The sequence below is a fragment of the Rhinopithecus bieti genome, unplaced genomic scaffold (assembly GCF_001698545.2).
Source record: "Rhinopithecus bieti isolate Rb0 unplaced genomic scaffold, ASM169854v2 scaffold_18358, whole genome shotgun sequence".
NCBI classification, from domain to species: domain Eukaryota; kingdom Metazoa; phylum Chordata; class Mammalia; order Primates; family Cercopithecidae; genus Rhinopithecus; species Rhinopithecus bieti.
In genome coordinates this window covers 228,182-243,659 of record NW_016809144.1, presented here as the reverse complement: position 1 = coordinate 243,659, position 15,478 = coordinate 228,182, and the positions used below count along the sequence as shown (strand labels likewise).

Genomic DNA, 15,478 nt, shown 5'->3' with positions numbered 1-15,478 from the left:
GTTATTTGTACTCTCAGTTCATATGTCATAAATTGGGGAATACTTTTATAGCATTGAAATCATTGGTTTATAATAATTTTTTTCTCACACATTACTCTTGTGAATGCAAAGCAGATTAACACACTTAATTACAGTAAGCCTTGGAAGAAGTGTTATGTACGATGTGCAGTTTCCCTTGTATTCTTCCTTTCGAATCAGTTTGGCCACATGCCCTTTGTCCAGAAGAGAGCTTATTGTGCAGTTCTCCCAGGTCTTGGTACATTTTTTTTTGTGCATAACTTTGCAGACCTTTTCACAGAAGAGCTACTTGAATGAGGTCCCGCTATATATATCCACCAGATCTACCTGAAAATGTAAAGTCAGTGAAGAGAGCCTGTCAAAAAATGCATACTGATTGATACCATTTCTGTGAATTTCAGAAACATATATAACTGAATTATTAAGAATACGTTTCATATACTATAAGTTCAGTGAAAAGTGTAGCAGGATAAGTACAATTCAGAATAGTGGTTGCTCCATGGTTGGGTATTGAAGGAGGGATATGTGAGGAAAGAGTGATACAGTTGAGAAAGAACATGCAGAGCCTTTCTAAGGAATTCATATTATTCTTTCTCTGGTGGGTACTTGATTGTATATTTTAGTATTCTTCATACCATTTATACATAGTTGAATATGTGAAATATGTTATAATAAAAACATTTAAAAAAAATGAAACAGAGAAGAGATTCTGGCAGCCTACAATTGGACTTTATAAAGATTTTTGGTCCTACCAAGAAATCTTTGTATTCTGTTCCTGAGAATCTAAAGAGGCGGTGTCCTATAGAGATTTTTTCATTCACATTTCATTCTAAAAATGACCCCAGGAACTACTTGTTTTAGACACATAGCGAAAAAATGTGAGATGTCATTGAAGATGTTTGCTTAAGGCACATCTTGGTGGTTTTAACCAGTTTTAATTACATGCTTTACCACTGTGTTTGTCTTTTCTGTTCAGTTGCTTCATGAATATTGGATGGCTCTGAGGAATCGTGTGTCTGCTGTTGATGAACTTGCAATGGCTACAGAACGACTAAGAGTGCGTGATCCTAGGGAGCCAAAGCCTAATCCGCCTGTTCCTCATATCATTGAACCACACGAGGTAATTGGCAAGTAAATCACAGAATAGGGAACAGCAAGCAGATGTCACAGATATCAGAGACCCATAGAAGAGGCAGAATCAGGGCACTGAGCTCTACTATAAGTGTGTATTTAATCTCCATTTTTAATTTGACCCATAGAAAATTGTCTTTGTAGATAAAAAATGGTCGAAGATGAGCAATTTCGTATCTCATACATGCTTAGCATTTTGGTGCATCTTGTTTCTCTCCAGGTTGCACGTTCATCTGTTTTTGAGTTTAAAACCTTGTATGTGCTATTAAGACCAATAGATATTCTCAGTCACTTTTAGACATTTTCTGTTACCTTAGTTTTATCAGAAGTAGAAAATCTTCCTTAAAACAACTGAAACCTTTTCTTTTGCAGTGTTTCTTTTGCTAATGATGAACTAATATTAACAACTTTACCTTCTAATAAATTTGTCTTTGTAACTCAGGTTTAAAAACATTACTCCACCAATCTTTTTTATTCTCCATTAAAATATATTATTTCCTTTATAATTCATTATTATTTCTTTTTTGTTTAGTGCTTTAAGTCTTTCTGTACAGCTTGGAGACTGTAACTTGGAAAAATTTAGATATATTCATTATATACTATCTCACTTAAATGTGAATTCTGAATAAGTTTTTCTGAGAAAATAAATTCTTGTTTGAGTGTTCCTTCTCTGCTGTATTCTACCAGGGGGACAAAGGAAAGAAGGGCAGAGAAATTCTTTCCTGGATTTCATGAAATCACTGAGGCCAGAGCAACAAATCATTTAACTTTTCTTTATTCCATGGATGTATTACTGAAAAAAATGGTACATAATAGAATTAGAGTTTGTTTTTTATCTAACTTCAGGTACATAGGGACATTTCCTATTTGAAAGAAAAAAAAAGTCATTTGAAATATATTATCTAGTATCTATTTTGAAAACTTGTGTTTTAGAATGTAAATGGGTTTTTTTAAAAAACAAAATACATTTGTATTACTGGAGAATTGAGAATTGTTCATATTTAATATAATTTAACTGTCTTTCTGAAAGAATAAAGAAGTTTTATTTTATTTTCTTTAGGTAGAACAAAACCGAATAAAACTACTAAATGATAAAGCTGTTGCTACATCACAGCTTCAGAAAAAACTTGGACAGCTTCTTTACCTAACTAATTTGGAGAAGGTATTGTTTTTAAGACATGCTACTTTTTCCTATGCTGTATTATCATAAATGATTTTAGTGACTCCTTTCATAATGGTGCAAATTTTTTAAATTAATATTTTGTGTTATATGAGTCCGAACACTGTGTCTCTACAATAGCTACAGAGATCACAGAAGAATATTGTATCTATAGTAATTATATTATGCAGATGATATAGAAGGCATGCACTGTATAGTAGAGAACAATGTAAATGGACTATAGTTCAAAGCCTTGAATAGTAAAAGTATTACAACGTATCTCTTGGTGAAAATAGCATAATACAATTTATACACATGCATTCATTTGTAAATACAAAAATATTTTGTAATTTGTTATTTGAAACTGTGAAGTGTGTTTGGAAAGCTACTAAATCAGAGTACATGGTAATAAAGGTAGACTTCAAATATTAAGTATAATTCAAAACATGTTCTGAGTTGTGATCTAAGTATTATATTGGACACTGATGAATTGGTGGGTCATTGATTAAATATAATTTCGTTTTATTGCAGGCATTCATATTTTGCTAGTTGACAGAGGACCTTCTAGGGGCAAGATAGGGTAGTAAATATTTGGATAGGGCAAGTGAGGACAAGCTATAGATTTGAATTCTTCTGGAAACTGGCATAACATATATTTAAAGTGAATCAGTAAATCTCAGACAAAATGAAAAGTTAGACATTCATTATAGATATAACATGGTGAATAAGAAGATAGACTTTGGATCTGGACAGCCCAATTTTGAATCGTGACTCCACTATTTTCTAGATATGTGACTTTATTTAAGTTATTCACTTTTCCTTGCATCATCAGTAAAATGAGAATGATATCAACACTACTTTATAGTATAGGGCTGTCTTGAGGATTATGTGAATTAATATATGTAAAATGCCAGAGTAATTTCTGCTCTGTTAAGCACTTTCTCGGTTTTTGCTGCTATTAATATTATTAAGATCCTTATTATTGTTATGATTACCAACACTTATTCTGAAAGGTAAAAAGAAGAAAAAAATTTAAAAGTTTCATGCAAATTGCTAACATTAAGAAGATAACACTTAGGCTGGGCGTGGTGGCTCAGCACTTTGGGAGGCCAAGGAGTTTGAGACCATGCTGACCAACATGGTGAAACCCCGTCTCTACTAAAGATACAAAAAATTACCGGCATGGTAGCACATGCCTGTAATCCCAGCTACTCGGGAGGCTGAGGCAGGAGAATCACTTGAAGCAGAGGTTGCAGTGAGTTGAGATCGCGCCATTGCACTCCAGCCTAGGCGACAGAGCGAGACTCCATCTCAAAAAAAAAGATAACACTAAGGAAAAATGTCTCAACATTCCTGGGCATAACTTTTTTAAATGTAAGATTTCTATACTTTAAATATGATAGTCAAAATAAAAGACAGTTATCTTGTATGTCATTGTTTATATGTTAAAATATTTTTTAAAACCTAAAATTTTAAGGATATAAATACTCTACCTAAGAAAATCCATTTGGCTATTAATAAAAGAAAAAGCATTTAATCTATAATGATGGAAAAATCAAATTACACGGGTGCTATTTTCTGCCAATAAGTAGGCACAGATATTTTAAATGATTACACACCCCAGTGGTGAAAAAGGGCAGGGAATGGATGCATTTTATGCATTACCAATGGAAATATAAATTTATATAAGCTTTTCCTAAAAGCATTTTAACAATATCTATCAACAATTTTATGTAGGTTGAACATCTCAAATCCAAAACTTGAAATGCTCCAGTGAGCATTTCCTTTGAGTATTGTATCAGCACTCAAAAAGTTTATGATTTTAGAGTGTTCTAGATTACAGATTTTTGGATTTGGAATGCTCAACCTGTATATGAAAGAAAGGAAAAGGAAAACTGGACAACATAGATAAAATGAACTGGAATCTACACGGTAGGATTAAATGGACATTATAGAACTATAAAAATACAGTATCTGAAATCAAAAACTCTTTGAATGGAAACCAGACACAGAAAAAAACAGGATTCATGAACTCAGGTACAGTACAATAGAAAATACCCAATTTGAAGTAGCATAGATAGAAAAAGAGCAAAATAGGGCAAAAGAGATTTGAGACACAGTTGTTTGATCTAGCATACTTGTAATTTCATAGATCTAGCGTACTTGTAATTGAAGTTCAAGAGGAAGAGAATAGGACAGGAGCTTGAAGAGATAATGGCTGAGAACTTTCTAAAACTGATAAAAGTATGACAAATGACTTAAAGATTCAAGAAGTTAAGAAACACTAAGCAGAATAAGTAAAGAAGACAACAAAATACTGCCTAGGTACATCATAGTCAAACTGCTGGAAACCAAAAATAATGAAAAATAGAAATAAAAAAAGTTGAGAGATAAAACACTTAATACTTACAAAGGAGCACTAATAAAACTGGTGACTACATAGAGATATTTTTCTTTTCACCTTTAGAGATGTTTCAGTGTTTCCATAGTTTAGCCAGTTGACATTGGAACATCTTCAAACTCCTAAAAGAAAAAAAACAGCCAAGCTAAAGTTCTATACTTAATGAAAATTTCCTTTTTTTAAAAAAGTGAAATAAAGATATTTTCAGACAAACATAAACTGGAAGAAGTCATCTCCAATAAACCCACATCACAATAAGTATTAAAGGAGCTTCTTTGGATTGAAGGAAAATTATTTCAGATTGAAGGATGCAATTACAGTAAGGAATGAAGAGCAAAAGCTTAAATACGTGGATAAATATGCAAGGATATTGACTATTTAAAAGCAACAATGCTGTCTTATGGGTTATACAACATATATAGAACTAAAATATTTGTCAGTAGCACAAAGGAAGGAGGTAAGCAGAGGTAAACTATTATAAGATTGCTCCAGAGGAATGGACAAAAAAGTCCGTAAGGCTATTGATCGTTTGAACACTAATGAACAAATATGACCCAATTGACACAGACCACTATACCCAACAACTTCAGAATGCATATTTTTTAGGTGTACATGAAACATTTATCAAAATAGACCTTATGCTAATTCAAAAAGCAGCTCTTAAAAGTATGTGAGAGCATGTTTTCTGACTGAAGAGGAATTTAAACCAGAAATCAGTAATGGAAAAGTAACTAGATAAATCCCTAAAAGTTTAGAAATTGACAGGATACTTCCGAATAACCCATGGGTCAAAGAAGAAGTCAAAATGGAGGTTAGAGAATGCTCTGAACTGAGTGAAAGTAAAAATATGTGACAGTGCTTAGAGGAAAATTTATAACTTGTTTAACTTAAGGATCTGCAAATTATCCTGCATGGGAAAAATTCATCCCACTACCTTTTTTCGTAAGTAAAGTTTTATTGGAATACAGCCACACTCATTCATTTACCTGTTGTCTGTGGCTGCATTCATGCCACAGTAGCAGAATTGAGTAGTTACAACACAGATCATATGGCCCACAAGGCCTAAAATATTTATAATCTCACCGTTTATATAAATGTCAACTCTTTATTGATATATTGGAAAAGAAGAGCTATTGTGAATTATAGTAGATTATTTACAAAGTGCTACAGCAATGACCCTTCCATTCTTGTTGCCCTTTGGAACTCGGTGAGACTATCTGAAAAAGCCTAGTTTACCTTCTTGAGCAGCAGAACCCTCAGCTCAGCCCTCCCTGCAGAACAGATAGCCTATCAACTGCCAAACATGAGCATGAGGCCTTCATAGACCATCCAATCCCAGCCAACTCAGCCCATCCCCAAATCACCTGTAGTATCATGGGAAACATGTTTAAGTCACTAAATTTGTAGGTGATTTATTATATGTAAAAAGGAAAACTGGACAACATAGTAAAACGAAACGGACTCTATATGGTAAGATTAAATGAACATTATGGAACTGTAAAATATATACATACATTATTGATTTACTTATAAAAATCAATAATTAATAGAGGAAAAGAATAATTCATTGATTCAATTTGTTTAGATGCCTTATCTGAAAATCTGTTACCTGAAATGCTCCGATAAGCGTTTACCTTGATTGTCATGTCAGCACTCAAATAGTTTGAATTTTGGAGCATCAGATTTCGGATTTTGGATTAGGGATATTCAATCTGTATGATTAAAATTGTTTTCTTTTTTTTTTTCCCACTCCTTGAATAAATGATATTTGTAAGTAAGTCTCAGGAATAATAATGTTAGGTAATATATTGATGGGTCATCTACATTGTTAGATTATGTAACTTGTAATTGCCGGTATTCATTTCCATAAATGAGTTACAAAACATGGATCAGGTTTTATATGTAAAAATGTAACTAATGTATTTTTTAATTCTTTTTTGAATAGTCTCAAGACAAAACATCAGGAGGTATTAATCCAGAACCTTGTCCAATCTGTGCTCGACAGCTGGGAAAACAGGTAAAATTATAATAAACATCAGATGCATTTATAAAATACCTTATGGTTTTCCAAGGTTTCTACATAAAATTTTTCTTTCGCTCTCTCTCGTTTTTCCCACCACTAGTTTCTATGAAAGGCAAGTATTACCATCATCTTAAAGATAGCACTAGAGGTTAGGTGACATGCTTAGGGTTAGATATTTGAGCAATGCTTTTCTGAAATGGGAAGTGAAAAAATATTTCTAGAATGACCCCATCTTTTTCATTAAAGATGCATAGTTTCGAACATTGTTTCCAGTCACAAGGTTGTGTCCAGTAATTTGACTTTGTCAGGTTAATATAGTTATTCAGTGAATTATACAGAAATGTAATATAACGCACATAGGTTTACTTAAGGTATTACATTAGTATAGAATATAGTTCTTACTTGCCAGTATTAATATCTCGTAATACTTGTACTTTAGAGTACAAATTATTCTCTCCTACGGAAATGTAGATGTGATTTTGGTAGACCACTTAAATATATTTCTTTGTGAATATTAGTATGCATAATGTTCATAAACATATTCTCCTCTAGGAGAACTGCAATTTATGAAAATACAAGTTTCTGCTTTCTATGATAAATCTATATATCTATATCAGAATATTCATTGCCCTTGAAAATTTAAAAGATAAGCCTATTATTGTTGAAGAAGTAGAGATATTCTTGGCTGGTTTTTTCTATGGAACCGAGAGTTGAAAGGTAGATATATGCATTCCATATTCTGACCAGTAATAATCAAGAAGAAAGTACCTTTTAGTTTCCAAGATTGGTGGAGAAGGTGAGATCACAGGAATATGTGGTAATACATCTTAAAGGGAAAGATGCTACATTGGAAACTGAGCAAATAGTAGTGTACAAATGCTGGTGACTTCTGACAAAAGTCAGTGATGAAACTGTGATAAAAGTTGTGATAAAAATGGAAGAAATCATGACATAAAGTAGTCTTTTTTGCTTTTAGTTTTGATAAGATTTATGCAACTAGACTGTCTCAGACATTTTATTTCATTTTGTCTTAAACATTTTCAGTTTTTAAAGTTCTTTCATGTACATTAGTTCATTTAATTCTAGCATAACCTAGAAGACCATATTGGATTTCAATAATAGTAACAAAACTACTTTTCAAGCCCTGTTCAAACTCACAATGTATAGTAGCTGTATATTTTTTTTCCTTTTTGGCTCCCCAGTTCTCCCCTTCTTCTAATTTAGAGCTATTAAATTAGAATCTATCAGAGATGACTCATATATACCAGCTGATGCCCCTGGAGGCATTGCCATTTGTCTCTTCTGTTTGGGTCAGTCAGCTTCCTGTCACTCCTAATGCTCAGGTGCCAGGTATCTCATTGCTTCTTCTCCATTGCACATGTAGGTGGACCTGTCTTGACATTTAGTTGGTCCATTTTGAGCTCCATTGAGTCACAAAACTCCTTTCTAATAGAGTACCCCAGTGGCACTAGAGGTACATAAAGTATGATAAAGTATAGTGCTGCTCTGTGTCATACAAAAATGCTAGTAAAACAGCTCTTCGTTTTCATTAGTCTTAACTCCTGTGGACTCTGGCAGAGGTGCAGCTAGAGAACAGTAGGAATAGTATTAGCTGATAACAGGCAAAATAGTGGTTTTAAAACCAAGCTTATATACCTCAATTTTCTCTTCTTTCAATGTGAATTCTTTTCCTAAGAGCATCTTAGTTGATTCAGCAAAGAACCTCAAGTGGCCCAGCCTCATATTTTCTTTCCATACATGTGCAAATCCTAAAAAAAAAAAAAAGTAGCTTAAGGATTTAAAAGTTTTGTCACTCAAAAGACAGTCAGTTTTCTTATTGTTTTTACCAGATGAAAAAAGTTAAATCTACATTTCTAAGATGCCATAGCTTTTAGAACTTACACCTAGACTAAATCTATTGCTCTTTTACATCTCTCATTGCCAAAGAGGGCAAAAGTCTCCATGGTATGTTACAGAGATTCAGAGAGGATTATTTTATTTTTCCCAGATAGGACAAGGGGTTTCTTAAAAATTTCTTTTTGGCCAAGTGCGGTGGCTCACACCTGTAATCCCATGCCAAGGCAGGTGGATCACGGGGTCAGGAGTTCAAGACCAGTCTGGTCAACGTGGTGAAACCCCTGTCTACTAAAAATACAAAAGTTAGCCAGTCGTGGCAGCAAGCACTTGTAATCCCAGCTACTTGGGAGGCTGAGGGAGGAAAATAGCTTGAACCCTGGAGGTGGAGGTTGCAAGGTTGCAGTGAGCCAAGACTGCGTCATTTACACTCCAGCCTGGGTGACAGACCGAGACTGTCTAAAAAATAATAATAATTTCTTTTTGGTTGTATTTTTTAAAAAATAACCAGAACCACTTTCAAAATAAATTTGAGATACTAACTAACCCATAATTATTTTCTATATAAGTGCTTTAATTGTGAAAATATAAATCTATTTTTTAAACTAAATAGAATATGTCGAGTATGATATTATCTCCAAATTAATATTCTGAGTCCCTCTGTTATATCTATTGTTAGAGTGCTGAAGGACTGATTTACGTTCTTCCCAAATACAGAAATGAGAACACCACCTTTCTACAATGACTGTCATGCTCACTTTTAGAATGAAAACAACTGAAGATTATGAAAGCTTACTTTGGAATAAAAAATTAAAGGCACAACTTGGCTTTATGACAAAGAATATTAATGTCATAAAATCTTTGGGAAGAAAAATTGTGATTCTCTTCTCCTTTTGATATACTTCTAAGTTGTAAGGCATCTTTGATAGCACTAAGGCTTGTTCTGTTTTCTTTTTAGTGGGCAGTACTGACCTGTGGTCACTGTTTCTGTAATGAATGCATTTCTATAATTATTGAACAATACAGCGTGGGATCTCACAGAAGCTCCATTAAGTGTGCAATCTGCCGCCAGACCACATCTCACAAAGAAATCTCATATGTCTTCACCTCAGAGAAAGCAAACCAGGAGGAGGACATCCCTGTGAAGGTAAAGTAGGTCAGGAACACGTAGAAGCATAGGTAAGGCAATATAATATAGGAAGCAGTATCTGATTAAGAAAGCATGAACATCAGAACAAGCTTGACAGTGAATAGGTAGATGCCACTGTTATCCATAGATATACTGCCTGAAAGCGTCAGCTTAACCATCTAATTTTTTATTGTGGGAGGAACACAGAACGCTTATTCAAACATAGTAGCGATAGTCATGTACACTGTGGCTAAAATGTAACAGCTAAAATTCCAGTTTCCTATCATCCTCTATAATATCACTATCCACCACAAGTAGATAGATAGGTTACATTAGAGATTTATTTAAAGTAAGAGTTTTCCTCATTCTTTTACTCAGCCCTGGATCTAAGGAAAAAAGAATGTGTCTAAACAGAAGGATAAAATAAATTGGCTAATGAAAACAACTACAAGATAGATGTAATGTGCTTTTTAAACAGCATGGATTGCTATTTCAGGGTAAAGCCAAATTTTGGCTTTATTTTCCTAATTTTTTTCCATGTTTCATTCAGAATTTTAAGAAAATTACTATAATTTGATATCCAGACGAGATCTGTAATTGGATTTACTGCTTTTATGGGGTATTTAATAAAAAGCCAAGACTATTTTCTTTCTTTTCCTTAAATATGCTTTTTTAATATTTTTTTTCTAACCAGACTTAAACAAAAGACACATCAGTATCTAAATGTAGTAGCAAATGTAGGCTTTAAGGAATAATTAGAGAATGAGAATTAGAGAATGGTGGGGTTGACTCTTAAGCAAGATGAAGTATTCTTTATTCCTTCTTCTGAGTTTTTGATACTCTCTTTTCACTTTTAAGTAATGTGTTTTGTAAGCAGAATCAGCTATAACTTGAAATTCACTACCAGTAGTTAGGCAGTTATTAGGGTACCCTTCTCCCAAGAAAACTGTAGTTGCATTAAAGAACTTTTAATTGCTCTTTTTCACTGTTATTTGAGTAAAACCTGAAAATATCAGTCATATTGCTCTTTAGTCTATTGGGATAAGCAGAATCCCACAGTTAGAATAAGCGTTCATCCATTCATTCCACACATATATATTGGACACACACTAGCACACAGGCGGTGTGCTAGGCCTCATAGACGCAGCATACACATAAATAAAACAGATATGGTTACTACTCTTGTGGAGATTGGTGAAGGAGTTTTAATTAGGGCAAGAAGCACAGATGTTAACAAATAATTAATGTTATAATTGTGATAAGCACTACAAAATAACAAAGCTGGAGGCATCACACTACCTGATTTCAAACTGTACTACAAGACTACAGTAACCAAAACAGAATGGTACTGGTACCAAAACAGACATATAGGCCAATGGAGCAGATGATTTGGCGGATGGCAGCCAATGATTTGGGTGTTGGCAGTAGAAATGGAGAGACGTGCGTATATTCTAGATGTGTTTAAAGTAAAGATAGTAAGAGATTGTTGGCAGCATTAGTGAAGGAGATTTCGTAGATCACCCCTGGTTTCTGATGTGAATAAGCAGGTGGGTGATATAAGGCATTTGGAAGAAGACACATTTAGACATACCATATTTAAGGTGCCTAAGACATCCAAGTAGAACTATCCAGGAAAGTGTTGATATGTGGAGCTGGAGATACAAAATTCAGAGTCACTAACAGAAAAGTTTACTTCAGATCGCATCCTATGAAGTCCTTAATTTTAAAAGATTGAATCAAGTTGGGAGGGCTGGAAAATGAGGAGTAACCAGGGACAGGCAATCCAGTGGGGTATGCTGGCAACAAAGGCTACAGGGAAGCTCTGCTTCGGTAAGGAGGCGGTAGTTCTGAAGGTGGATCAACTACAGTGTGGACTAGTTTGTCTAATGAGGTCACTGATGACTTTAGAAGGAGCTCTTTTAACACACATGTAGAGGCAGAAAGCAGATTGGGAGGGATTGAGGGATGAGCAGGAAGTCAACAAGTACAAAAAATGCCCAACTGTTTCATAAATTTAACTGTGAGATAGAAGCAGAATTGTAACCAGAAGATATGAGTACAGAAAGACATCACTGTTTTTTGGTTGTTTTGTTTAAGACAAAAGATTCTTGAGCGTGTTTAATCTCCCGTGAAAAAAAAGGATAGACTGAAGATATAGGAGAAAGGATAATTTGTAATACAAGTTTCTTGAAAAGAAGGAGAATGTTGATGTATAGAAAGTAGAGGTTTCTTTGAAGTCAAATATCTATTGAGCACAAAAGATATAAACATAGATGTTCTTATCTGAGAATGGGAAATCATAGTCATTCCAGAGAGGACAGGTCTGCCAGATGTGACTGTAGAAGTTAGGTAACTCAAGTGAGATGGAGAAGAAAAGATGCTAGAAGATTAAACAGTGAGACCTGAATTTTGGATGAGTTGTCCAGACAGATGGTATGTAATATCTAGTGTTGAGGTATAGAGTAAATTAGGCACCAAAGTTCTTAGTGAATGTAGGATAGGGTTCAGTAAATTATAGCAAAGAGTACAGTTGGGATAACTGGGCTTCAGGAGGCTCAAAAAATGGAAGTTGTTATACCAATGAGAACTAATGCTCTGAAACCTGTGTTTGCGTACCAGCAGTCAAATGCAACACTCAAATCCTTCTTTCAAAAGGGCTGCTGAGAGACCAGTATGTTTAGAGGATAGCCAGGTTCTAATTAGAGCAGGGAAGTGAAAAGCAGTATTTCTATAAGAGGTAGAAAATATGAAACAATTTGTTTCATGATATACAAGTTCCAGGGGGCGCCAGCAAAAGGTCCAGCAGTGAAAGAAGAAAAGTGAGAGGGTGAACAAACAGGAAGGAAGTGCAGGACAGTATGGGAGGAACAGAATAGGCAAGGATACGTCATGAGAGCATCATGACCTAAGGATCATCTAGTCCTGTTCCCTATCGGTGAATCCCCTGAATACATTTTACAGTCAGCCCTGTGTGTCTGTGGATATAGCCAACCATAGATCAAAAATATTTAGAAAAGGAAAAATTCCATGAAGTTCTAAAGAGGAGAACTTGAATTTGCAGCATGCTGAGTTTACGTTGAATCCACGCAAATGAAATGATGTGTAGGGATTACATGAGGTAATCTGGAGATGATTTAAAGTATACAGGAGGATGTGTGTATGTTATATGTAAGTATGACATTATTTTATACAAGGGCCTTGAGCATCCTGGGATTTTGATATCCACAGGGGTTTTGGAAGCAGTCAGTTCCTCACAGATACTGAGGGAGAGCAAATGCCTAAGAGTTACTGAATGAAGAAGTAGGTGACTTACGGTGCAGCCCTGAGGCATTTGACAGTTACTCTTTATCCTGCTTGCAACACTGAGAGCTACGCTCCTTCCCAGTCCCTCTCTCCGCCTTTCTTCCCACTCCTATAGTTTCTCCTTTCCTTCCCATAAAGATAGTCTTTCTTAGCCCTTCCTTTTTTCTCTTCATTCTCTTCCTCTGGCCACAGCATCTCAAGGGCCACAGATGGCCTTTGTGGCTAAGAAGAGGTGGCTCACCCTTAGGTAAAAGCATGCATCACAGTACAAGGAACTGGCATAAGAAAGAACTGCTGTGTCAGGTTTTGTGCAGAGAGGTTAAAGAAGTGATTGCTCTAGCTACCAGTAAACAGCACAACCTCTATGAAACTGAGTCATTGAGCCCATCAAATCCAAACACCTGTTCATTTTATGGCAACTTTCCTAGACACCCAGGATAGAGATTGGCAAACAGTTACATGTGCCGTGCTGTTAGAGCAGGGATATCAGTGTATAAATACTGTTTATTGTGCTCTCACTTCTCGCTGTCTTTCATGGGTATTGATGAACATGTGAATTAACTGAAGCATCTTTAAAAAAAATTAAGATTATAGAATTTACTAAAGATAATTTCCCTTTGATAAAAAGATGCACATGTAATTACATTTTCTTTTCTTGAACATAAGACTGAATATTGTATCATTGTGCGGGCAAGTTTTATCCCTCCTCGACGTCCTCACATTGCTTCATGCCATGTTTAGGTTGGCTCTTCGCTGCTTTTTCTGTTACCATTTGTGTCTGCCACATTTGCCTTGTGCTTCCTGTCTCTTCTTCTGACTTCTGTCACATTTCTGCCCTGCTGTCTGTCATGTCCTCCTTGAAACATCTGCTTATATTCTGAGACTTCACCCCTCTCTTGTGACTCTTTGAAACTTCCACATAAAAGGTCATATTGCCTATTTTGGATTTGTATGTAAATAAAGATGGCTGTGTGTAAATAATTAAGGCATTATTTTCAAATTTTAGAACTACTAGTTCCAATTATTTCTAAACTATTTAAATCCCTGATCTTTAACAAACAATACTGAGAAGTAATTTTTTATTTAATTGAAATGTTTATATATTCTGAAATATGAAATTTATTTCTGAAATGGTTATTTCACTGTATTTATGTCAAGATTCTCAGACATAGCAAACCATATATCATGCATAATGCTTAATCATATAGTTGTTTTGTGGATAAAAGATATTTGGAAAACATAAAACTACTAATTATTAGTAGTAGACATTTTTAAGTAGTATTTCTTGGAAAGAAGAGATTTTACAGTGTAAGGAATGCTGTTGATTGACCATAGATACAAAATGAATACTAGGATCACAAATGTCCTGTTTGGTGGATACACTTAAGTTGAAGACCATTTCTTCCCCAGCAACAGTGTGACAGTATTCCTAAATGACCTTTGGAACCTAGTGGGCATCTCACAAAGTAAACAAAATTCCCCTTGCAAGTTCTGACAACTGCTAGGCATTTTGGATGGTGAAGTGGGCCTCCTGGCAGAACATATGGCCCATGTGTCTTGTTCCCTGTGTCTTATGTTTGGCTAGGTTTCATACAAAGCGTTTTGCCAGTGGAAACCCTGACCCTATAATGAACAAGAGTCTTAAATAATAATAAATTTCTGTCCGGGAGAAAATAGACATAACCACTACGTAGATATAGTGACAGCAATACAGCACCCTCTCCACCCACCACATACTACACAATTGCTTCTCTTGTCAAACTTTTAAGTATCTGACCATCAACTGGCCTGCTTTTAAAATAAATATTTTGTTCATTCTCTACCTTCATAAACTTTGACTCATTAGACCTGAGATGTGGTCCTGAAATCTGCATTTTTAGCAAGCAAATATCTTAATAATAGAGATATCTTATATGGCCTGTTTGTAGAAAAAAAACTCTGTATCTCTACATTCCAACTCACAGAGAAGCCTAGCCATACTATGTGTAGAATTCTACATGTGGAATCCTGTTTTGTTCTTTTTTAATTTGAATTTTTGTTCAGTTAATTTAAAGATTATTTGTGACATCTGTCTCACACTTTTAAAATATAATTAAAATAAACATCTGAGTGGAAAAAAACGGATTATGAAATTCTGGCTGAGTTTAAAATAGGAATAAAATAATTTGGTAAATATAATCCAGAAGTGATTATATTAAATATATTTATCTAAATATTCTTATTTAAGACAAGTTTTGTATAACATGAACATTAACGGGTAAATTTGGAATGCAGTTGTATATTTTTTGTTAAAATATGTTATGACTAAATATAATTGCAAAAAAAAAAATACCATTTCTCTTTCTGTTCACTGGCCAAGTTAATACTTGTAATTCTGAACTGTTGGCCTCATGTTAAAGTTACCCATAGCTTTCAATAAATTGAACACACAGTAGAGACTTCTTTTTTTTTTTTCTCTTT

General features: G+C 34.5%; 1 protein-coding gene across 7 annotated transcripts in view; it reads left to right on the top strand.

Moving 5' to 3' along the window:
• SHPRH (SNF2 histone linker PHD RING helicase) overlaps positions 1-15,478 on the top strand; it is an 81,115-nt gene that overhangs the window by 45,496 nt on the left and 20,141 nt on the right. For all 7 annotated transcript variants that reach the window (XR_001888500.1, XM_017888783.1, XM_017888780.1 and 4 more), the window contains 4 exons: positions 995-1,138; positions 2,210-2,311; positions 6,655-6,726; positions 9,545-9,733. Coding sequence is in view for 6 of the 7 variants with exons in the window: in XM_017888783.1 (XP_017744272.1) it covers positions 995-1,138; positions 2,210-2,311; positions 6,655-6,726; positions 9,545-9,733 (507 nt within the window). In the remaining variant the exon portion in view is untranslated. The remainder of the gene's footprint in view (positions 1-994; positions 1,139-2,209; positions 2,312-6,654; positions 6,727-9,544; positions 9,734-15,478) is intronic.